This window comes from Chlorocebus sabaeus, chromosome 1, assembly GCF_047675955.1.
Source record: "Chlorocebus sabaeus isolate Y175 chromosome 1, mChlSab1.0.hap1, whole genome shotgun sequence".
NCBI lineage: Eukaryota > Metazoa > Chordata > Mammalia > Primates > Cercopithecidae > Chlorocebus > Chlorocebus sabaeus.
In genome coordinates, this window is record NC_132904.1 from 121,350,054 (window position 1) to 121,368,259 (window position 18,206).

The 18,206-nt window shown below is 45.2% G+C and overlaps 2 protein-coding genes across 4 annotated transcripts in view; one reads left to right on the forward strand and one right to left on the reverse strand.

The window, feature by feature from the left end:
* The window catches only part of FEZ1 (fasciculation and elongation protein zeta 1), a 51,086-nt gene extending 34,371 nt beyond the window's left edge, over positions 1-16,715 (reverse strand). For 2 of the 3 annotated variants that reach the window (XM_038005014.2, XM_008021388.3), the window contains exons 1-3: positions 16,539-16,715; positions 9,735-10,087; positions 1,758-1,857 (exon numbers count right to left, since the gene is read on the reverse strand). In XM_038005014.2, the coding sequence (XP_037860942.1) occupies positions 1,758-1,857; positions 9,735-10,045 (411 nt within the window). In that variant the 5' untranslated portion in view covers positions 10,046-10,087; positions 16,539-16,715. Of the gene's footprint in view, positions 1-1,757; positions 1,858-9,734; positions 10,088-16,251; positions 16,375-16,538 lie in introns of those variants that run through there. The other variant, XM_008021389.3, reaches the window with a different exon arrangement.
* LOC103248765 (putative uncharacterized protein MGC39545) lies at positions 15,196-17,730 on the forward strand. Its single transcript, XM_008021387.3, is given in 2 exon segments — positions 15,196-16,039; positions 16,918-17,730. Coding segments are annotated over 2 exon segments (873 nt in total). The 5' UTR covers positions 15,196-15,470; the 3' UTR covers positions 17,222-17,730.
* Positions 17,731-18,206: the final 476 nt, after the last annotated feature.

Here is an 18,206-nt window from a genome sequence, read left to right on the forward strand (position 1 = left end):
CACCGGATACTGAATCTGCCAGGGCCTTGATCTTGGACTTCCCTGCCACCAGAGCTGTGAAAATCAACTTCCGTTGTTTATAAATTACTTAGTCTAGCCCAAACTGACTAAGAAACCATTCCATATGTAGGTTCAGATGGGAGGGGCAATTTGGATCTTCTGAAAGGCCACCCCCTTTATGGCCTTTGCAAATCAACTCAAAATAAATATCTTTATTCTTCAGAAGCCCCTAGGCTACTTTCTTCCTTGGAGTCAGTAACTCATGGAGTGTGACTCTGGTCCAGACACATAAACGTCCCCTTGGTTGAGTTTCATGAAGAATTCTAGGCCAGCATGGTGGCTCACGCCTGTAATCCCAACATTTTGGGAGTCCGAATTGGGTGGATTGCTTGAGCTCAGGAGTTTGAAACCAGCCTTGGTAACATAGCAAAGCACCATCTCTACAAAAAAATACAAAAATTCGCTGGGCATGGTGGCATATGCCTGCAGTCCCAGCTACTCAAGGAGGGGGTGGGGGTAAGGCTGGAGGATCACTTGAACCCAGGAGGTCAAGGCCGTAGTGAGCCGAGATTGCGCCACTGCACTCCAGCCTAGGCGACAGAGTGAGACTCTGTCTGAAAAAAAAGAGAGACTTCTTCCCCATCGTGTGGCCACATTGCTAATATCTGGGCCCTACCTCTGGCCATTGTCAAGTGCAAGACCCATCAGCACTTGTTCTCAGCACTGTTTCTGGTGGGCCTGAACTATTCATTTAAGATGCGAAAACCTAATTTTTTAAAACCATCATTGTTTGAACCCAAGAGAAGCCCATGACAGTTTTCTCCTCTTATTTCAGGCCACTTTATTCTTCATGTTGTAGTACACAGGTTAGAAGTATTGAAAGTAATGGCAGGCCGGGCGTGGTGGCTCATGCCTGTAATCCCAGCACTTTGGGAGGCCAAGGCAGGCAGATAACGAGGTAAGGAGATCGAGACCATCCTGGCTAACACGGTGAAACCCAGTCTCTACTAAAAATACAAAAAATTAGCCAAGCATGGTGGCATGCACCTGTAGTCCCAGCTACTCAGGAGGCTGAGGCAGGAAACTCCCTTGAACCCGGGAGGCGAAGGTTACAGTGAGCTGAGATCGCACCACTGCACTCCAGCCTGGGCAACAAAGCAAGACTACATCTCAAAAAACAAAAATAAAAAAGGAAAGGAAAGGCAAAAACCACAATTACTTTTGCACCAACCTAATGGAAGTGATCTGTGTTTATGCTTTTCTATAGATAACCATTCCTATCACTTCAGCTATATTGGATGTCTTCCTTATCTTATTTTTCACCCTCCTCCACAACTCCTACCTTCCCAACGATTTTTTTTTTTAATTGAGATGGGGTCTCACTGTGTCATCCAGCTTGGAGTGCAGTAGCATGATCTTGGCTCACTACAACCTCCGCCTCCTAGGCTCAAGCAATCCTCCCACCTCAGTCTCCTGAGTAGCTGGGACCACAGGCAAGCGCCACCATGCCTGGCTAAATTTTTGTATTTTTGGTAGAGATGGGGTTTCACCATGTGGCCCAGGCTGGTCTTAAATTACTGAACTCAAGTAATCACCCACCTCGGTCTCCCAAAGTGCTGAGATTACAGGCATGAGCCTCCATCAACAATTTTGAGCTTTATTACACAGTGAGGAAGACTGTTGAGTTACTGAATGTTTTTGTAACTGAATTCCACATCTTCTCCAGCCCTGCTAAACCAGGGGCCCCAGAGAGGTACCTCAGTGTCAGAGCAGTTGCCATTCAGAGCCTCGATGTTTGGATCCCTCCAGTCTTCTGACAGTGAAGGGATGTAATTGTCTGTCAGAGCATCCCAAACCCTGTAAACAAAGAGAAGCTCTCATTAACACACATCTGTGGCCTGGCCCCGCCTGGAGGAAGGAAGAGCTGGGCTGGGAGAGGAGAGAGGCTTCTGTGTGTGCCAGGCTGAGATCATCTGCCTTCCAGCATGCAGGGGCAAAGCAGCTTAAAAACTGAATCAGAGGCACATCCAGGGGAGAAAGTCCATGGAGCCTGGCCAGGGGCTTCAGTGTGAAAGGTGTTTGCTTGAGGGAAGAGGAATTTCCTACCATTGAGATACAAATGGCAGCGTCTATAATCAAACCGCCTCTGGCTCTGAAAATAAATCTGCCCCTCATCCAAATAGCTCATGTTTCTGAATCTAAGAGATGCCCATGTTTCTTTTCCTATGGGCAGAGAGAGAGAGAGAGAGAGAGAGAGAGAGAGAGAGAAAGGGAGAAAGAGAGAGGAACATAGAGACAGAGAGATTTGGGCAGTTTTTCTGGCTGAATCTCATTAAGATCAGAATCATTATCTGGTTTACAACCATTTCAGTTTCAGAGGTCTGCAATCTAAATGATCAGGAATTCCCTCCTTGATATCTAATGTAGGTAAGGGAATAATGCCAATGCTATGAGTGCTTACTTGCTACCCAAAATGCTCTGTCAAACCCACGGGTTGCTAGGTCCTGCCCTCTAGCAATGTCGAATCTAAATCCTGCATTGTGTCATTCCAACATCACAGACACTCTAAGGTAAATACTGTGTATAAAAGAAACTAATAAATACACTTCTGTCTACACAATTCGTTTTTAGTGGGGAAAGATGGGGCTACATTTATTAAATTTCTTTTTAAAATTCTGATATGTACGTTATAAGAAAGAATTTCTACAATTCTTATTCCTTATTTCAGAAAGATTTCTTAGGAAAAAAAAGGAGGGAGGTTGGGGAAAATTTCAGAGTCACAAACACACATCAGGAAGATACATGAATTATTCAACACCAAGTGATTAATGTAAATCAGTAAACAAAGCCCTTAAGATAATGACTGCCATGGAAGCCAATGGCACCTGAATTAATATTAATGAGGCCAGGCGCGATGGCTTACGCCTGAATCCCAGCACTTTGGAAGGCGAAGATGGGCAGATCACTTAATTCCAGGAGTTTAAGACGAGACTGGCCAACATGGTGAAACCCTGTCTCTACAAAAAATACAAAAATTAACCGGGAGTGGTGGCATGGGCCTGTAGTCCCAGCTACTTGAGAGGCTTGAAGTGGGAGGATAGCCTGGTGCGTGGGAAGAACCTTAGGAAGTCGAGGCTGCAGTGAGCCATGATTGTGTCACTGCTTTCCAGCCTGGGTGACAGAGCAAGACACTGTTTCAAAAAACAAAACAAAAACAAACAAACAAAAAACGAAAACTAAAATATTAGATAATGATAAATTAGGGCTCTGTGCTGCAATCTCCTTCAGGTGCCTATGCATGTCAAACACAAATTATACCTTTGAGAGCAAAATTTTAAAAACAAGCGTGTATATACATATACAAGCGCACAGACACTTGAAATGAGAAAGTAACGAGGGCACTATTAACTAAACAAAATGCCCATATATCACATCACATTCCTGATTTTGTTCATGTCAGGAATGCAGCATGATATATGGGTGTATAAGCAAAAAGACTTTCTTAGTGCACAATGCATATAATTGGTGATGAAACAAATAAAAGGAACCCAAGAAAACACAATTTAATGGCAGTGCTTGGGGCATCTGCTTATTCATTATTTTCCTACCATTACAAGAAAACACTTTGAAGAGAACTCATCAAGTACTCATTAGCCATCTACTCAGCAGGATTCCAGAGCAGACTTCTTAAACCATGGGTGATATCCTAATCTCCATCAGGCACTATTAGAGCTGCATTAATCCAGGCTAATTCTAAATCCAAGTGCCATTAGCATTCTAGAGCCAAGAAGCAAATAGGATTTGCTTTCTCCAAGACAAAACTCCAAGGCACCACACCCACTGGAAAGGTCACTGTGGGACTGCTCTTTACATCACTGCATTACATTCTCTGCTGCAAGCTTGAACATGCATACAGGCACTGACCTTCAGATTCGTCCCTGCAGGAAGCGCCTGCAGAAATGAAATTCAGCAAAGCCCAAAATAGGCAGGAGCCTTTTGTATCTCTCCCGGGCTGGAGGGAAGCTGAGAACTTTAACGAACTATACACTTTCCAATGACCTTGAGACTATTTACATCCTTAAAGTGATAAGCAGGAGCTCTCTCGGGATCACTTAGAGTGCCTGCTTTTCTCATCTGAGCCTTTGCTGATAAGCTTTGAATTTTATCTTCTGATTCTAGATTTTTAGTGACAATTCCCTAAACTTTTATCTTCTCAGGATTTCAAGCCATCCTCATTCTCTTTCATATTTTGCCCAGGTTTCCTTTTTCCTTGCTGACATACTTTTTATCCTTTGAAGTTTATAAACAAGCTTTAAGATAAAGCAGCTTTCATCTCCTTGTAATCACTTGCATGCCCTTTCCATACTTATCCAGTGTCCATTTAACAATAACAATATCTGTCAACACTTGCTGGGCACTTACTATGAGCCAGGTACTATTCTAAACTGGATTCTAAGCATGGATTAATTCATTCATTCTTCACAACACTTATACAAGGCAGATGCTAATGAGAAAAAAGTTGAAACATAGTAAAGTTAATTCACTTGTCTCAGCTCACACTGCCAGTAACGGTAAAAGTGGGATTAGAACTCAGGCAGCAAGGCTACAGAGCCCATATTCCTAACCACTTAACAATTCCAACTCTTTATGAATTATGTAATTGGCATCGGCATGGGCATCAGAATAATATACCAAGTTCCTAATCATAACCTAGGAGAGCAGTTTAGAAACTGGCTCTGCGTGAAAATTAGCTGGGTGTGGTGGTGCACACCTGTAATCTCAGCTACTTGTGAGGCTGAGGCAGGAGAATCGCTTGAACCCAGGAGGCAGAGGTTGCAGTGAGCCGAGATCGTGCCATTGCACTTCAGTCTGGGTGACAAGAGTGAAACTCTGTCTCAAAAAAAAAAAAAAGAAAAGAAAGAAAAGAAACGAAACTGGCTCTGTGTGAAAAACCCATACCTACAATGATCCTGAACATTGTGCTTTCATGGATCTACAGAAGGAGGAATGACAAAGGTAGCAGGGGTGCATGGTCACTTTCTATGTAAATCTCCAGCCCAGGGAAGGGCACAAGGAAGGCACAAGCAGAACGCTGGCAGCCAGCAGCCTCAGCGACAGAGGAGCCGATGCAGCCAGGGCGGGGGAAACAGCTTTCTGTGAGGAAGAGGACGGGAAGGGCTGTCTATCCCATCATATATCCCATTATTAGCAGGGTTCTTGGGAGTGTGCATCGCCCCTTTTGTGAGTACCTGGAGGTGGACTGTAAAGTTTTACTTCCCTGAGAAGCATCCTGCTATTTACTCTTACCCTGGGGAAAGAAGACTTTGAAAGCTATCTCCTCTATCATTCATCAGAGAACAAGATCAAACAGGTTGCCTCAGTTCCTATCATTATGCTTCCATGACACCTGAGATTCAATTTGCTCTCTCCATCCCTATATAACAGAAGAGGCTTTTTCAGATGCATATTTTATAGCTTGGGCTTAGGTGCCTACAGAATGGACCTAAGTATCTTTTGCCACAGAGAGCAGGGGCTTTGGGAAAGGCTGCTGGCAGAGTATGAGCAAACCCAGTGGAGGAGGGTGGAGACTGGGGGGTGCCAGGACATATGTACAAATAGCTCCAGGGCCTAGAACTGGCAACATAGCCGTCAGGGTTCTATCAGTCCTGACACACATGCAAACCCTTATATACCTATTTCTGACAGTATGGCAGGCAGCTTAAAGGGCTTCTTAGAATTCTAACTTACTGACGTTTCCCTCAAGCCTGGCTACTTCCCTTGTCTAGTGTTTTGCTGGTGTCCAGTCATGCCAATATCCACACCCAAATGTGTATTAATTTGAGTACACTTTTGTACTTTATGTTTAGAAAGTATAAATTGTGGCCGGGCGCGATGGCTCACACCTGTAATCCTAGCACTTTGGGAGGCTGAGGCAGGCAGATTGCCTGAGCTCAGGAGTTCGAGATCAGCTTGGACAACATGGTGAAACCCCATCTCTACTAAAATACAAAAAAAAAAAAAATTAGTCCGGTGTGGCGGTGTGCGCCTGTAGTCCCAGTTACTCAGGAGGCTGAGGCAGGAGAATTGCTTGAAACCAGGAGGCGGAGGTTTCAGTGAGCCAAGATCGTGCCACTGCACTCCAGCCTGGGCGACAGAGTGAAACTCCGTCTCAAAAAAAAAAAAAAGAAAGAAAGTAGAAATTATTAGCAGCACATTAATGCCTTTGCTCAACTTTCTAGATGTCTTCAAATGCTTAAATAGAATTAATACTATATCTGCTTTCTATAAGGGGTAACTGAACCTCTAAAAAGAGAATTAAATTTTCTAAAAAATCACAGTTATGTGTAACTTTCCCTAGCTCACTATTTGGTATTGACTTGTCTTCAACATGTAGTATATCTGATGACAGGCAGTTTATTGTCTGCACTTTCTTTTTAACATCACCTTTAACAATTCTGTCTGGAGAACAGGAAACAGCCATTGCATGGTTAGCTGCTCTGTCTTAAGGGTACTTGTAAGAGGGCTGACAGGGATCCCCAGTGACGTAAGAGGTAAGCTGAGAGCCATCCATTTCCATTCTGTAGTGGCCCCTAAGAGGCTCTGACCTCCAGCCCCAATCTCTTATGGCAAAGGAAGAGGGTGATCACATATACACAAAGAAGAGATTCTGGGATGTTTCCTGATTTCAAAACCAAAAAATATGTATTCAAATCTGACTCTCCTTTAATGCCTAGAACTTCCATGCCCTGACAAATCAGAGATAAGTTGACAAATCTTAGCCAACTCTCCTCTTGGTTAAATAGTTCCAAATGAAGACTAAAGAAAAGAAAGCTTCTAAGGGAGTCACTACATTTGTTCTATGATTTGTGCTGTCTTTAAGGAGGCAGTTTAACCAAGTATTTCCCTGCTTTTGTTTTAAGCTTCTATTATTTACTTCTAACCCATCCATAGCACTTTTAACTCATTTGTGGATGAAACAGCCCTCTAAATACTAGACCTGAACAAGTTTATGACAATAACATTAGAGCTTTGTTCAGAAGTGTAGTCAGGTGAGATATTAAATCATCCTTTTCCTTTACTTAGCCATAATTTCAAAGTTGAAATATTTGGATAGTGTCTATGAAACAAAGTGTGTAACATAATTCTGATTTTTATTTTAAATTGTAAAGAGGGGTTAGAACTGAATGCCTGGAAAGTGCTGTATTAATTTTTCTCTTCCCAGCTTCCTCCCTCTACACTGTCCCCAAATTATACTTTATCTCGAAGGAATTATTCAACCTTTGGTCTCTTAACCGAGGCAGTCAATGAGGCAGTCAAGTCAGAAAAATCAGGCTGAGAAGGCCAATAATCCCATGTGATGGTAATTAACATTGAGTGGCCTCTTCTAATGTGCTAGAAGACAGTAAGAATCTGCTTATTGGGCCTTCATCCTTAATGAGGCAGAGGAGGGGTTTTGATAAGGAGGAAATGATTTGTTGGAAGCAAAAGGAATGGGACGCATCTTGAAATGTCATTTTCAGAGCACATCCTGGGTGAGGTAAGAAATTAGGTTCTTTATAAGTCCTTAGCCTCACTTCATCAAGATTGAGCTCTGGAGGTTTCATAGATGAGGACCTACACAGTCAACCAGGGTTAAGTGACTTGCCCAAGGTCACACAGTGAGTTAGAAAGAGTACCAAAATTAGAATTCATAGTCTTTGTGTTTCCAGTTCATTGGCTGGTGCACTCGAATGAAAAAATGTTCTGCATAATAAAGCCCCAGAGCCATTCTTTTTTGACTTATAGATGTTAAGCAGATAACAGGCTCAGAATCTAAAAAGAATCTGTTTGAAACTTAAAATTTAAACACATAGCCCACAGTTATAGTACTGGTCAGCAAAATGAAATGCTCTCTGTGATCATACCTTCCGGCCAGCATTAATTAAAAAGAAATGAAGGAAATGATGTGGGCTTAGAAATACATTACATGTACATACAAGGCTACTAGCTATTATCACTCATCTAGTGGCTACTAGCTATTATCACTCATCTAGTTTATTCAAATTCAATATTTCATTCAAAAATATTATTTGCTCATTTACTACAAACCGAGCACTGTATGAGACAGTGGGGCTGTAAGAGTGAATAAGACAGATATTTGTTCCCTCTATGTGTAGAGGTAGAGTCTCACAGCAGTCGTCAAATAAGCAACCCTCTCCCAAATACAGTCTGGTTCCAATCCTCTAGGACATGCCTCTTACCCCATGATTTGTGGGCCATTCTTCCCACTTAAATCCACAAAAAGGGAAACAAAAGCACAGGTGCTTCAGACTTCCCTGACCTTTGACATTTCTTGTGCGCTAGCTAAGGAACAATGGATGCATATTGTATCTCTGCAGGGAACTCATGTAGGCAGTAGTCCCCCCTTCTCTGCAGTTTTGCTTTCCCAGGGCTCGGTTATCTGCTGTATAGTACAATGAAATATTTTGAAAGAGAGAGAGAAAGAGAGACCACATTCACATAATTTTTATTACAATGTATTGTTATAATTGCTCTACTTTGCTGTGAGCTGTTGTTAGTCTCTTACTGTGCCTAATTTATAAACTGAACTTTATCATGTGTACGTACATACAGGAAAAAACAGTAGGGTTTGGTACTAGCAGCAGTTTCAGGCATTAATTGGGGGTCTTAAAACATATCCCCCACCATGGGCCGGGCGTGGTGACTCATGCTTATAATCCCAGCACTTTGGGAGGCCAAGGCGGGCAGATCACGAGGTAAGGAGTTCAAGACCAGCCTGGCCAACATGGTGAAACACCATCTCTACTAAAAATACAAAAATTAGTCGGGTGTGGTGGTGCATGCCTGTAGTCCCAGCTACTCAGGAGGCTGAGGCAGGAGAATTGCTTGAACCTGGGAGACGGAGGTTGCAGTGAGCAGAAATCATGCCACTGCACTCCAGCCTGGGTGACAGAATGAAACTCCATCTCAAAAAAAAACGACACACATCCCCCGAGGATAGTGGGGAACCACTGAATCTTTACTACATGCCTAAAACATCCTTCTTTAATTTGTGTAACATATCACCCCCTTCTCTTTCTAGTCCCTTCTGAAAGAGTACTTTTCTCAGATCCCTTTTCTTGACTACTATTAAGACCCTAGAAAGTAGCTAGCAAGTGATACAAGGAATCTGCATACTCAAAGGCCACATCACCTAGTTTCCACCTTTACTTTGTCCAGGGTAGCCCCCTGTGCTCTCAGTTCAGTTTAGATGCTTTCTTATGTGGACATATCCTAGCATCTGTAGATAACTCTCCAGGCCTGAGGGGCTGTCAAAAATTCGGAATTTTCAAAATTCTGGTGTTTCTTGAAGCAAATTGGTCCAATAACATAGATTCATCCATCACGGTTAATTAATTTTTTCTGGCCTTTATTTCTAATATCTCGCTGGATTTCCACTGATATAAAGAAAGCTCAAGATAGACCCTGAAATTTACTGTGCTCCTGAAATTCCATTTTGTATCTAGGAAAACCCTCATTCCTCTAAGGTTTCAATTTTAAAAAGTTCTCCGCAGGGGACTGTAAAGGGACATATATAGAGCTATGACAGCAAGTACCAGGGCACTGCTCCGCTGACAACACGAAAATGAAAGTAATAGGCCATAAACCTATAGACAGAAACTAGCACTATGTCAAGGAGCCAAGGACTACAGGGCTCTCGACTGAAGCAGGAGAGGGCAATTAAGACTTCTTACTCCTCGTCCTGAAGGGTCTCCTCCTCCTCTTGGATCTGTAACTGGTTCTTCACGGGAGCTAGGTTCTCGGTCTTGGCGTTGTAGTTCCGAAAGCAGACATTGAGCTTCTCATCAAATTCATTCACGAGGTCCTCCATGGACTTGAAGCTGATTATTTCGGAAGAAAAATTCTCAAGCTCAGAGAGGGAGGGGTCCTCGAGATGGTGGGGAGATGAACCATAGAAACACCGGGGTTTCTCCTCCGGGTCCTCCGAGCAGCAGGGTCGAAGGTCCTCAAACTCTTCATCCAGACTCACCAGTGGGGCCTCCATTCTTGCTCAGCAGAACAACAGCGACTTTCAGGATGAGTTTATCTAAAAGAAATGAACAGCATAATGTGAGTTTAGACCAGGCTGATCTCAATAATAGAGTTAACTTTAGAGACACACCTGCTTCCCATTCCCTACTCCCATAAACAAGGTACTGGTTAAGTACGAAGCTCCCGGACAAGATCATGTAGGTTTGCATTCTGTTCTGTCCTACCAGCTGTGACCTCGGGCAAATGATTAACTGCTCTGCGCTTCTTATTCTTCTCTAGATATAATACTGAAACCACCTCAAAGGGCTGTTAGAAGACTAAAGGAGTAAACACACGTAAGTGCTTAAAACAGTGCCTGGAAGATAATAAGTGCCAATATTGTTGAATACTTTCTGTTGGTGTTTTAGTAGTAGTATTATTATTACTGTTACTATTACCACAGACCCACATCCTTAACTACGTGATCTGAAAGCTGAAAATTCTCCATTTTGGCAGCAAAACATGACACGATCTAAACTCATCTGGCAACTAAACATGACCAACATGAATATAAAGCTGCTCGTGGCTTTAATTGATCCCATTTTGTGTGTTTTGCTGCAGAAATATTAATTTTTTAATTACAAAGATTGCTATCCCAGATCCCACGGGATGAAATGCAGAATGTACACCCTATTACTACCTTCCAAAATCTGAAATAATCTGAATTCCAAGTGCCTGGCCCCAGGGGTTTTGGATAAGGGTTCATGAACCTAGATATTAATACCCTTATCAATAAATAATAGAAACTGATAAAACATTGGCTGGGTGTGGTGGCTCATGCCTGTAATCCCAGCACTTTGGGAGGCTGAGGTGTGAGGATCATTTGAGCTCGCTCAGGAGTTCAGACCAGCCTGGGCAACATAGTGAGGTCCCATCTCTATTTTTTATTTTTAAAAAAAAAAACTAATAAAACATCAATAGAGACTTTCCAATAAGTGCCTGCATTGTTTTTGTTTTGTTTTGTTTTTGAGACATAGCTTCACTCTGTCGCCCAGGCTGGAGTGCAGTGTGTGATCTCAGCTCACTGCAACCTACACCTCTGGGTTCAACAAATCCCCGTGCCTCAGCCTCCCAAGTAGCTGGGATCACAGGTGTGTGCCACCACACTGAGCTAATTTTTGTATTATTAGTAGAGATGGGGTTTCACCATGTTGGCCAGGCTGGTCTCGAACCCCTGACCTCAGGTGATCCACCAGCCTCAGCCTCCCAAAGTGCTGGCATTACAAGCATGAGCCACCATGCCCAGACAAGCACCCAAGGTTTTCCCACACATAGATCATATGCCTAGGAGCAGAGGAATAGACTAAATGATCTATTATGCTGTATCCTGTAAGAAACAGACCCAACTACCCATGTGCTCCAAAGCCATACTCCATAACCATCTTGAGCACTGCACCCTGAAACGCTGCACACACAGACCTCCCTTCAGTTCCCACCAACTGTGGGACCTCTACCCCTCATCGGGCCCTCTTCATACACCGCTTCCAACTGTGATTTATCCATCTGTGTGTACATCTGGGCCCCATTCAATTTTAACTTAAATTCCTCGAGGACACAGAAATCCTCTGGATATCTTCCCTGGCTCCAAATATACACTGCCTACCCTGTGGCTAGGCAGTCAGTCAATGTGTGCTCATTGAAAAAATTATCTGTCTCCCACATACAGTTTTCCATTTTCAATTTCAGGCAGCACAAGCATTGCTGACTATCATACCCTTCCCTACATGCTCAACAGAAAGGCAACCAAGCTTTTCTGTTCAGTCTATTGGGTTATTGATATAGTTAGGTGCTCAAATTGGAGGCGCTTCCTGAGGAGAATCAGACAGACAGCAAAATTCATGGATTTTGCCCTAGGAGTGCCCATTCTCCATCTCTACCTACAAAACTAAAACTCTAAATAAGCAAAGCAAAGGACATATCAGGCAAGGACACTAGCAGTTTGCACCAGGATTTTGCTGGGATTAAGTTGATTACCACTGCTTTAAAACATATTCAGAGCATTTACTGTTTGCAAAGGCAATATGATAGGACCTTTGAATACAAAAATAAATACAAGTAGTACCATATCTTGGAAAGAAGGCAGGCTCAAGAGCCGACAGATCTGCCAGTGGCTTGCTGAGTGACAAGCATCGTTGGTCCTGATTTCCTCATTTGTTATAAGGAAAGTGTTGGTACAGAGTTAACATATTTAGGAGTTAATTTTAATAAATCAATAATTTAATCATATTGATTGAAATAATATGTTTATTTAATCCAATATATCCAAAGTGTTACCATTTCAAAATGTAATCCACAAAAAAAAGAATGAGGTGGTTTTTATTCTTTTTTATACTAAGTCCTTTGGAAACCAGTGTATATTTTCCATTTACAGTACATCTCGCTTTGGACTAGCCACATTTCAAGTGCTCAACAGCCAAATGTGGCCTGTGGCTACCGCAATGGCAACATAGCTCTAAAGCAAACACAAGTAATTGCCCATCAGGGGTTCTTCATCTTCAGTACATAGACCCCTGCGGGCTCTTTGAAGGTAACTATATTTCAGTGAAATTGGTTTCCTTTACAAGGCTAAGTATTTTATTTTATGCATTTAAAAACATTATTTCGAGAAGGAGCCCATAGACTTCTCCATACCACCAAAGGAGTTCATAGTGGAAAAAAGATTAAGAATCCCTGAGCAACAAAAAGTGAGATTAGAAAAGATGGCAGAATGCGGTAGAGAGTAAAAAAGGTTGTACAGCCGGGCGCGGTGGCTCAAGCCTGTAATCCCAGCACTTTGGGAGGCCGAGACGGGCGGATCACGAGGTCAGGAGATCGAGACCATCCTGGCTAACACGGTGAAACCCCGTCTCTACTAAAAAATACAAAAACTAGCCGGGCGAGGTGGTGGGCGCCTGTAGTCCCAGCTACTTGGGAGGCTGAGGCAGGAGAATGGCGTAAACCCGGGAGGCGGAGCTTGCAGTGAGCTGAAATCCGGCCACTGCACTCCAGCCCGGGCGACAGAGCAAGACTCCGTCTCAAAAAAAAAAAAAAAAAAAAAAAAAAAAAGGTTGTACAGCCCAGGAATTTGTGTTGATTAAGGCAGTACTCTGTGATGGCTAAGAGCATAGGCTTCGGGCTCCTGTCCTGGTCCTATCACTCCTAACTGGGAGACTTTGGGCAAGTTATCAGCCTCACTGTGCCTCAATTTCATCATCTATAAAATGGAGTTTAAAACAGTGCTTCCCTTGAGGATTACTTTTTGGACTAAATGAGATCATCTTTGAAGTGTTAACTACAATGTGTGAAATATAGAAAGCATCCAATAAGTATCAATCATTCTAGGAAAAACAAAGCTGGGCACGGTGGCTCACACCTGTAATCCCAGCAACTGGAGAGGTTGAGGCAGGAGGATTGGTTGAGACCATGAGTTTGAGGCTATAGTGAGCTATGATCACACCACGGTATGCCAGCCTGGTGACAAAGTGAGACCCTATCTTAAAAAAAAAAAAAAAAAGTAAAAAATAGTTCTAGGAAAACCAGGATAGCTTACTTACATAGAAATGTGATGTGGGGGCTGGGCACAGTGACTCATGCCTGTAATCCCAGCACTTTGGGAGGCCGAGGTGCGTGGATCACCTGAGGTCAGGAGTTCAAGACCAGCCTGGCCAACATGGTGAAACCCCATCTCTACTAAAAATAAAAATAAAAAAATTAGGCACCACCACCAGGCGTGGTGGCAGGTGCCTGTAATCCCAGCTACTTGGGGAGCTGAGGCAGGAGAACAGCTTGAGCCCAAGAGGCGGAGGTTGCAGTGAGCCGAGATCACGCCATTGTACTCCAGCCTGGGCAACAAGAGCAAAACTCCATCTCAAAAAAAAAAAAAAAAGAAAAGAAAAGAAAAGAAAAAGAAAAAAAGAAATGTGATATGGGAGTGCTCCAGGTAAAAGCAAAATTATCCCTGCCATGATATTCTCTGTGCAATGCTTCAATATGCTTATCAAACAAGAGAACTATGCTGAAAGAATTCTAGCACCTTTTTTACTAAGGCTTTTTTTTTCAATTCATTTGTTCAAAGATTCCTGGATCATGGATCCCATTTTACAGAGACATGAAAGCTAATCAGATAGTGTTGCAAGTATTTACACTGCCTTTAAATTTGTACTTTTCTCTGGAAATGACAGGGGAGAACCAGGTGGTGACACCAGTGGGGTTTCTGATTTGAAATGACACAGTCTATAGGATTAACCAGCAACAAGAGGCCAATCCAACTAGAATCTAGGACTAAGACTGAGTTTTGAGTGTTGGCAACAGGAAGAGTGTGCTGAAAGCACCTATCCTCAGCCCAGGCAGACTGTAGAGAAAATGGATTCATCTAGAAAATTATAAAAGACAAAATGAATATCACAGCTCTAGGGTTCAGACATATGCTCATACAGTCCATAATATAGACTGATTGTTTTTTGTCAACTCATTACCCAAGAGCCAAAAAGTGCTGCATGAGTGACCATCTGGAGATGAAGTTAAAGTGAAAGCCAGTGCTGGGAAACTGAAGTCACTCAACACACAAACTGAACCCAGCATTTGTGGAAAGACCCCAGGCTGCGGCACAGGAGATGAGAGTCAGGCGTTCTGACTGGCCCCACTATACCCTCCAGGAGGGCTCTGTGAATTGGGGCTGGCAGCACGTCCTTAGATGGTGACCCTGCCTTCCTTCCTTTAGCCCACTTTCTTTCACCCTCCCCTCTTCGCGGAGTGCTTTCATCCTTCAGTTAAAATGTCTGAAACAACCTTATCTTCCATCCTGGCAAGCTTGCCCCGTCCTCATTCATAGCTCATCTGGGAGCCCTCCTTTCCTTAAAGAAGGATTAATACAAGTGATAGTTTATTCCCCTTAGACTTCCAAGATTAAAAATAAATAAATACATACATGAAAATGGCAGAAAGAAGGAACCATGGGAGGGTCGCCTTTTCTTTCTCTCTTTACCACAGAACAGAGCGCAGGACTATAGTTGGATTGTCCTACAATCTATTCCATTTATTTTCACTCCCAATAGATGGTGTAATTTGGAAAAGAAAAGACACTCACGGGGCTTAACAGAGACCCAGTAGGAAACGCGTAAGCGTCTCCCTGTAGCACAACGATGCACTGGCTGCAGCTCGGGGCTGCGGCACAAATGCTCAGTCCCTGCTTTGCTGAGCTGACCCGAGTGGAGCGGAGCGGTGGAGATCTCACCACGCTAACCCCGCTGGGCCTGGGCACCTCCACACAAGCCCCATTCCATCTCCTTCTTCCCATCACTTGCTCCATAGATCAATTGATTCCGTGCCTCGTCGTCCCCCATGTCCGTCCCTAAAACCTGTCCTGCACTGATCCACCTTCAGATTTCCCACTGCTCCTCCGCGGAACCCAGCCAGTGTGCATGTTTGTGCACATTTTGACAGAAAGGGTATTTCGTTGCATATGGATCAGCAACCCCTTCGCGGTTCTGCTTGCTACCCTCCCCCTCCTCCCGCTGCTCCATTCACCTCCATCTCAGATCTCCCTCCTCCCCCCGGTCCGGTGGGGTAAAGAAAGGCTCCTCCAGGCAGCACAATGGCTGGCGCTCCGAGGAAGCCGGACTCATCCCGCGCAGGCCGCACACACACTCCACTGCCCTCCTGGTCAAAAAAGCCCGGACACGGGAGAGGGATGGGAGTCGGGGATGCCTAGCGGCGGGGAGGGAAGGGATAGGCAAAAGGGAAGAAGAGCGGGCTGTGATACCCCCTCGACGCCGTCAAACACTGCTCTCCGCGCTCCAGAGCCCGGGGCCCACCCGACGGCAGCGCGCCCCGCCACCGCGCCGCCGCCCCGGTCCCTTCTCCCGCCCGTCTGTAGTAAAACAATCGCTCCCCCGGCGTCTGCGGCCGCTGCCAGCGGTTCTGACACTGCAGGAATGCGCGGACTGGGGAAGGCTCAGCACTCTGGGGAGGGGCACGAGCGGGGTCGGGGGTAAGTTCTTAGGGACAAAGATGATGTTGGACTGGACCAGATAACGGTCCCGGGACCAGGCACCGACCCACTGCCCCAGCGCGATCGGGCGGCGTTCCCTTCCTCCCCCAAACCCCATACCGCGCCGCCTGCCTTCACACGCGCGCACACACGCGGGCACACACACGCGGACAAACACACACACACACACACACACACACACACACACACACCCCAGGCCTGGCTGGAGGGCCGATGCTGAGATGATACTGGAGGAGCCCATCATCCCACATCTCCCGGGCCTGGCGCTGCGTCCCAGCTGCGCTCCCTGAAGGGCTGGGCAGGAGAGCGACGGCCTCCCGTTGTTCCTTTCCAATCCCAGGATGGGACGGGGAGAGGGGCGCTGTGGCGACCCCAGACCGTCCTGTCAGAGAATCCCGGGGCCTCCTTACCACCCCCACCAGACCCCACCCCCAGCAGTGGGTCGGGTCCTAACTAAAGTCGACCCCCGCGACGGCACCTGTGCGGGTCCTGGCGGAGGGAGGCGGATCCCGGGTCTCAGCCGGACACCCCCATCCACGGGCCGCGGGAGCGGCCGGAGCGCAGCGCGGCGCAGCGGAGAGCCAGCTAGCCAGCGAGCGCTCCCCCCGCAGCTCCGGCGGCGCCCGGCTCCGCTCCCGCCTCCACCCCACCCCCTCCCTGCGCTCGTGCCCGGGCTCCGGGGGCGCGCCCGCGCTCGGGCACCCACCCAACTGGCACGCGCGGGAGCTGGACGTCATCCCCTAGTTAACATTCATAGCCTTCCTCTGAGCACGTGGGCCTGCCTTTATTAATATTTATGCATTTCTGTTTCTCTCCTCTTTAACATTGGTCTTTCTGCTTCCCTCATGAATATTCAGAAGCTCCAAGATATTCGCGTGCAATAACTATCAACATGGATACCTCGCAGAGCCTAACACTAGCTTCTGGATAAAATGCAGGCGATGGCTGCTGGCGGATGCCGGCAGACACACTCAAAGGCCCTCTTGGACTTTCTGAGCTTCCCATTCTCCTCTACTGGAGGCTGAGGCGGGCAGGCCCAGCGACGTCTCCCAGCCCCAACTGGGTTCCGACCTCAAGCCAAAAGTGAGGAGGCCGGCAGGAGAGCTTTTCTCGCCCCAAGATGCGGGGTGGGAGCCGGATCCAGCTGAAAAATCTGAGTGAGAAGGTTTCAGGCCCAGGAGGACTTGAGATAATACAGGAAAATTCAAGAGGCTGAAATAAGAAGGGTCCCTGGGGTCTTGTGAAAAATTATTCATTGTCAATAAAAAGTCTCATAATTCATGAATACACACAACTAAGAGCACAAGAACTGTAATTATCGAAGGAAGGCACTGGAAAAAGCATGTCGGCTTGGAGAACCCCAAGTACTTTTGTCTGATTACAAAGTACCTCTGGGCTGAACTGAGAACTTCAACTGGAAGGGGCAGGGAGCTTCTCTTTTGCTGGTTTATGCATTCATTCCACAGACATTTCAGCCATGAGAAGGATGGAAACAGGAATAATGTCCCAATGAGATGAGAAGAAGCGTTGGCCTATTTGCCTTTGTGGGAGCAATAGACAGAGGATGTCTTCCTGTAAGAAATCATAAGGCCAGGCACAGTGGCTCACACCTGTAATCCCAACATTTTGGAAAGTTGAGACAGGAGGATCACTTGAGGCCAGGAGTTCAAGACCAGCCTAGGCAACATAGTGAGACCACATCTCTACAAAAAAAAAAAAAAAGCCAGGCATGGTAACCCATCCTGGTAGCCCCAGCTACTCTGGAGGATGAGGTGGGAGGATCGCTTGAGCCCAAGAGGTTGGAGCTGCAGTGCACTCCAGCCTGGGCAACAGCAAGACCTTGTCTCAAAAATAAATAAATAAATAAATCACTAAGAGCAGCTGGTTAAAAGATCCCTAAATCTCCTTTCTTGGGATCATACCCAGTTTTGTGACCTTAGCTTAGTTAACTTCCCTGTGGCTCATTTCCTCATCTGTAAAATGAAGAAAATAATAGTGCCCCACTCTATTGTGGCCTGTTGTGGGATTAAAGGAATGAATATAAGTAAAGTACTTCCAGGTATATTAGAAGGCACTATACGTAGGTATGTGTGTGTGTGTTTATATATATATATATGTCTTGGCTAATTTGAGGCCATCTTTTGTC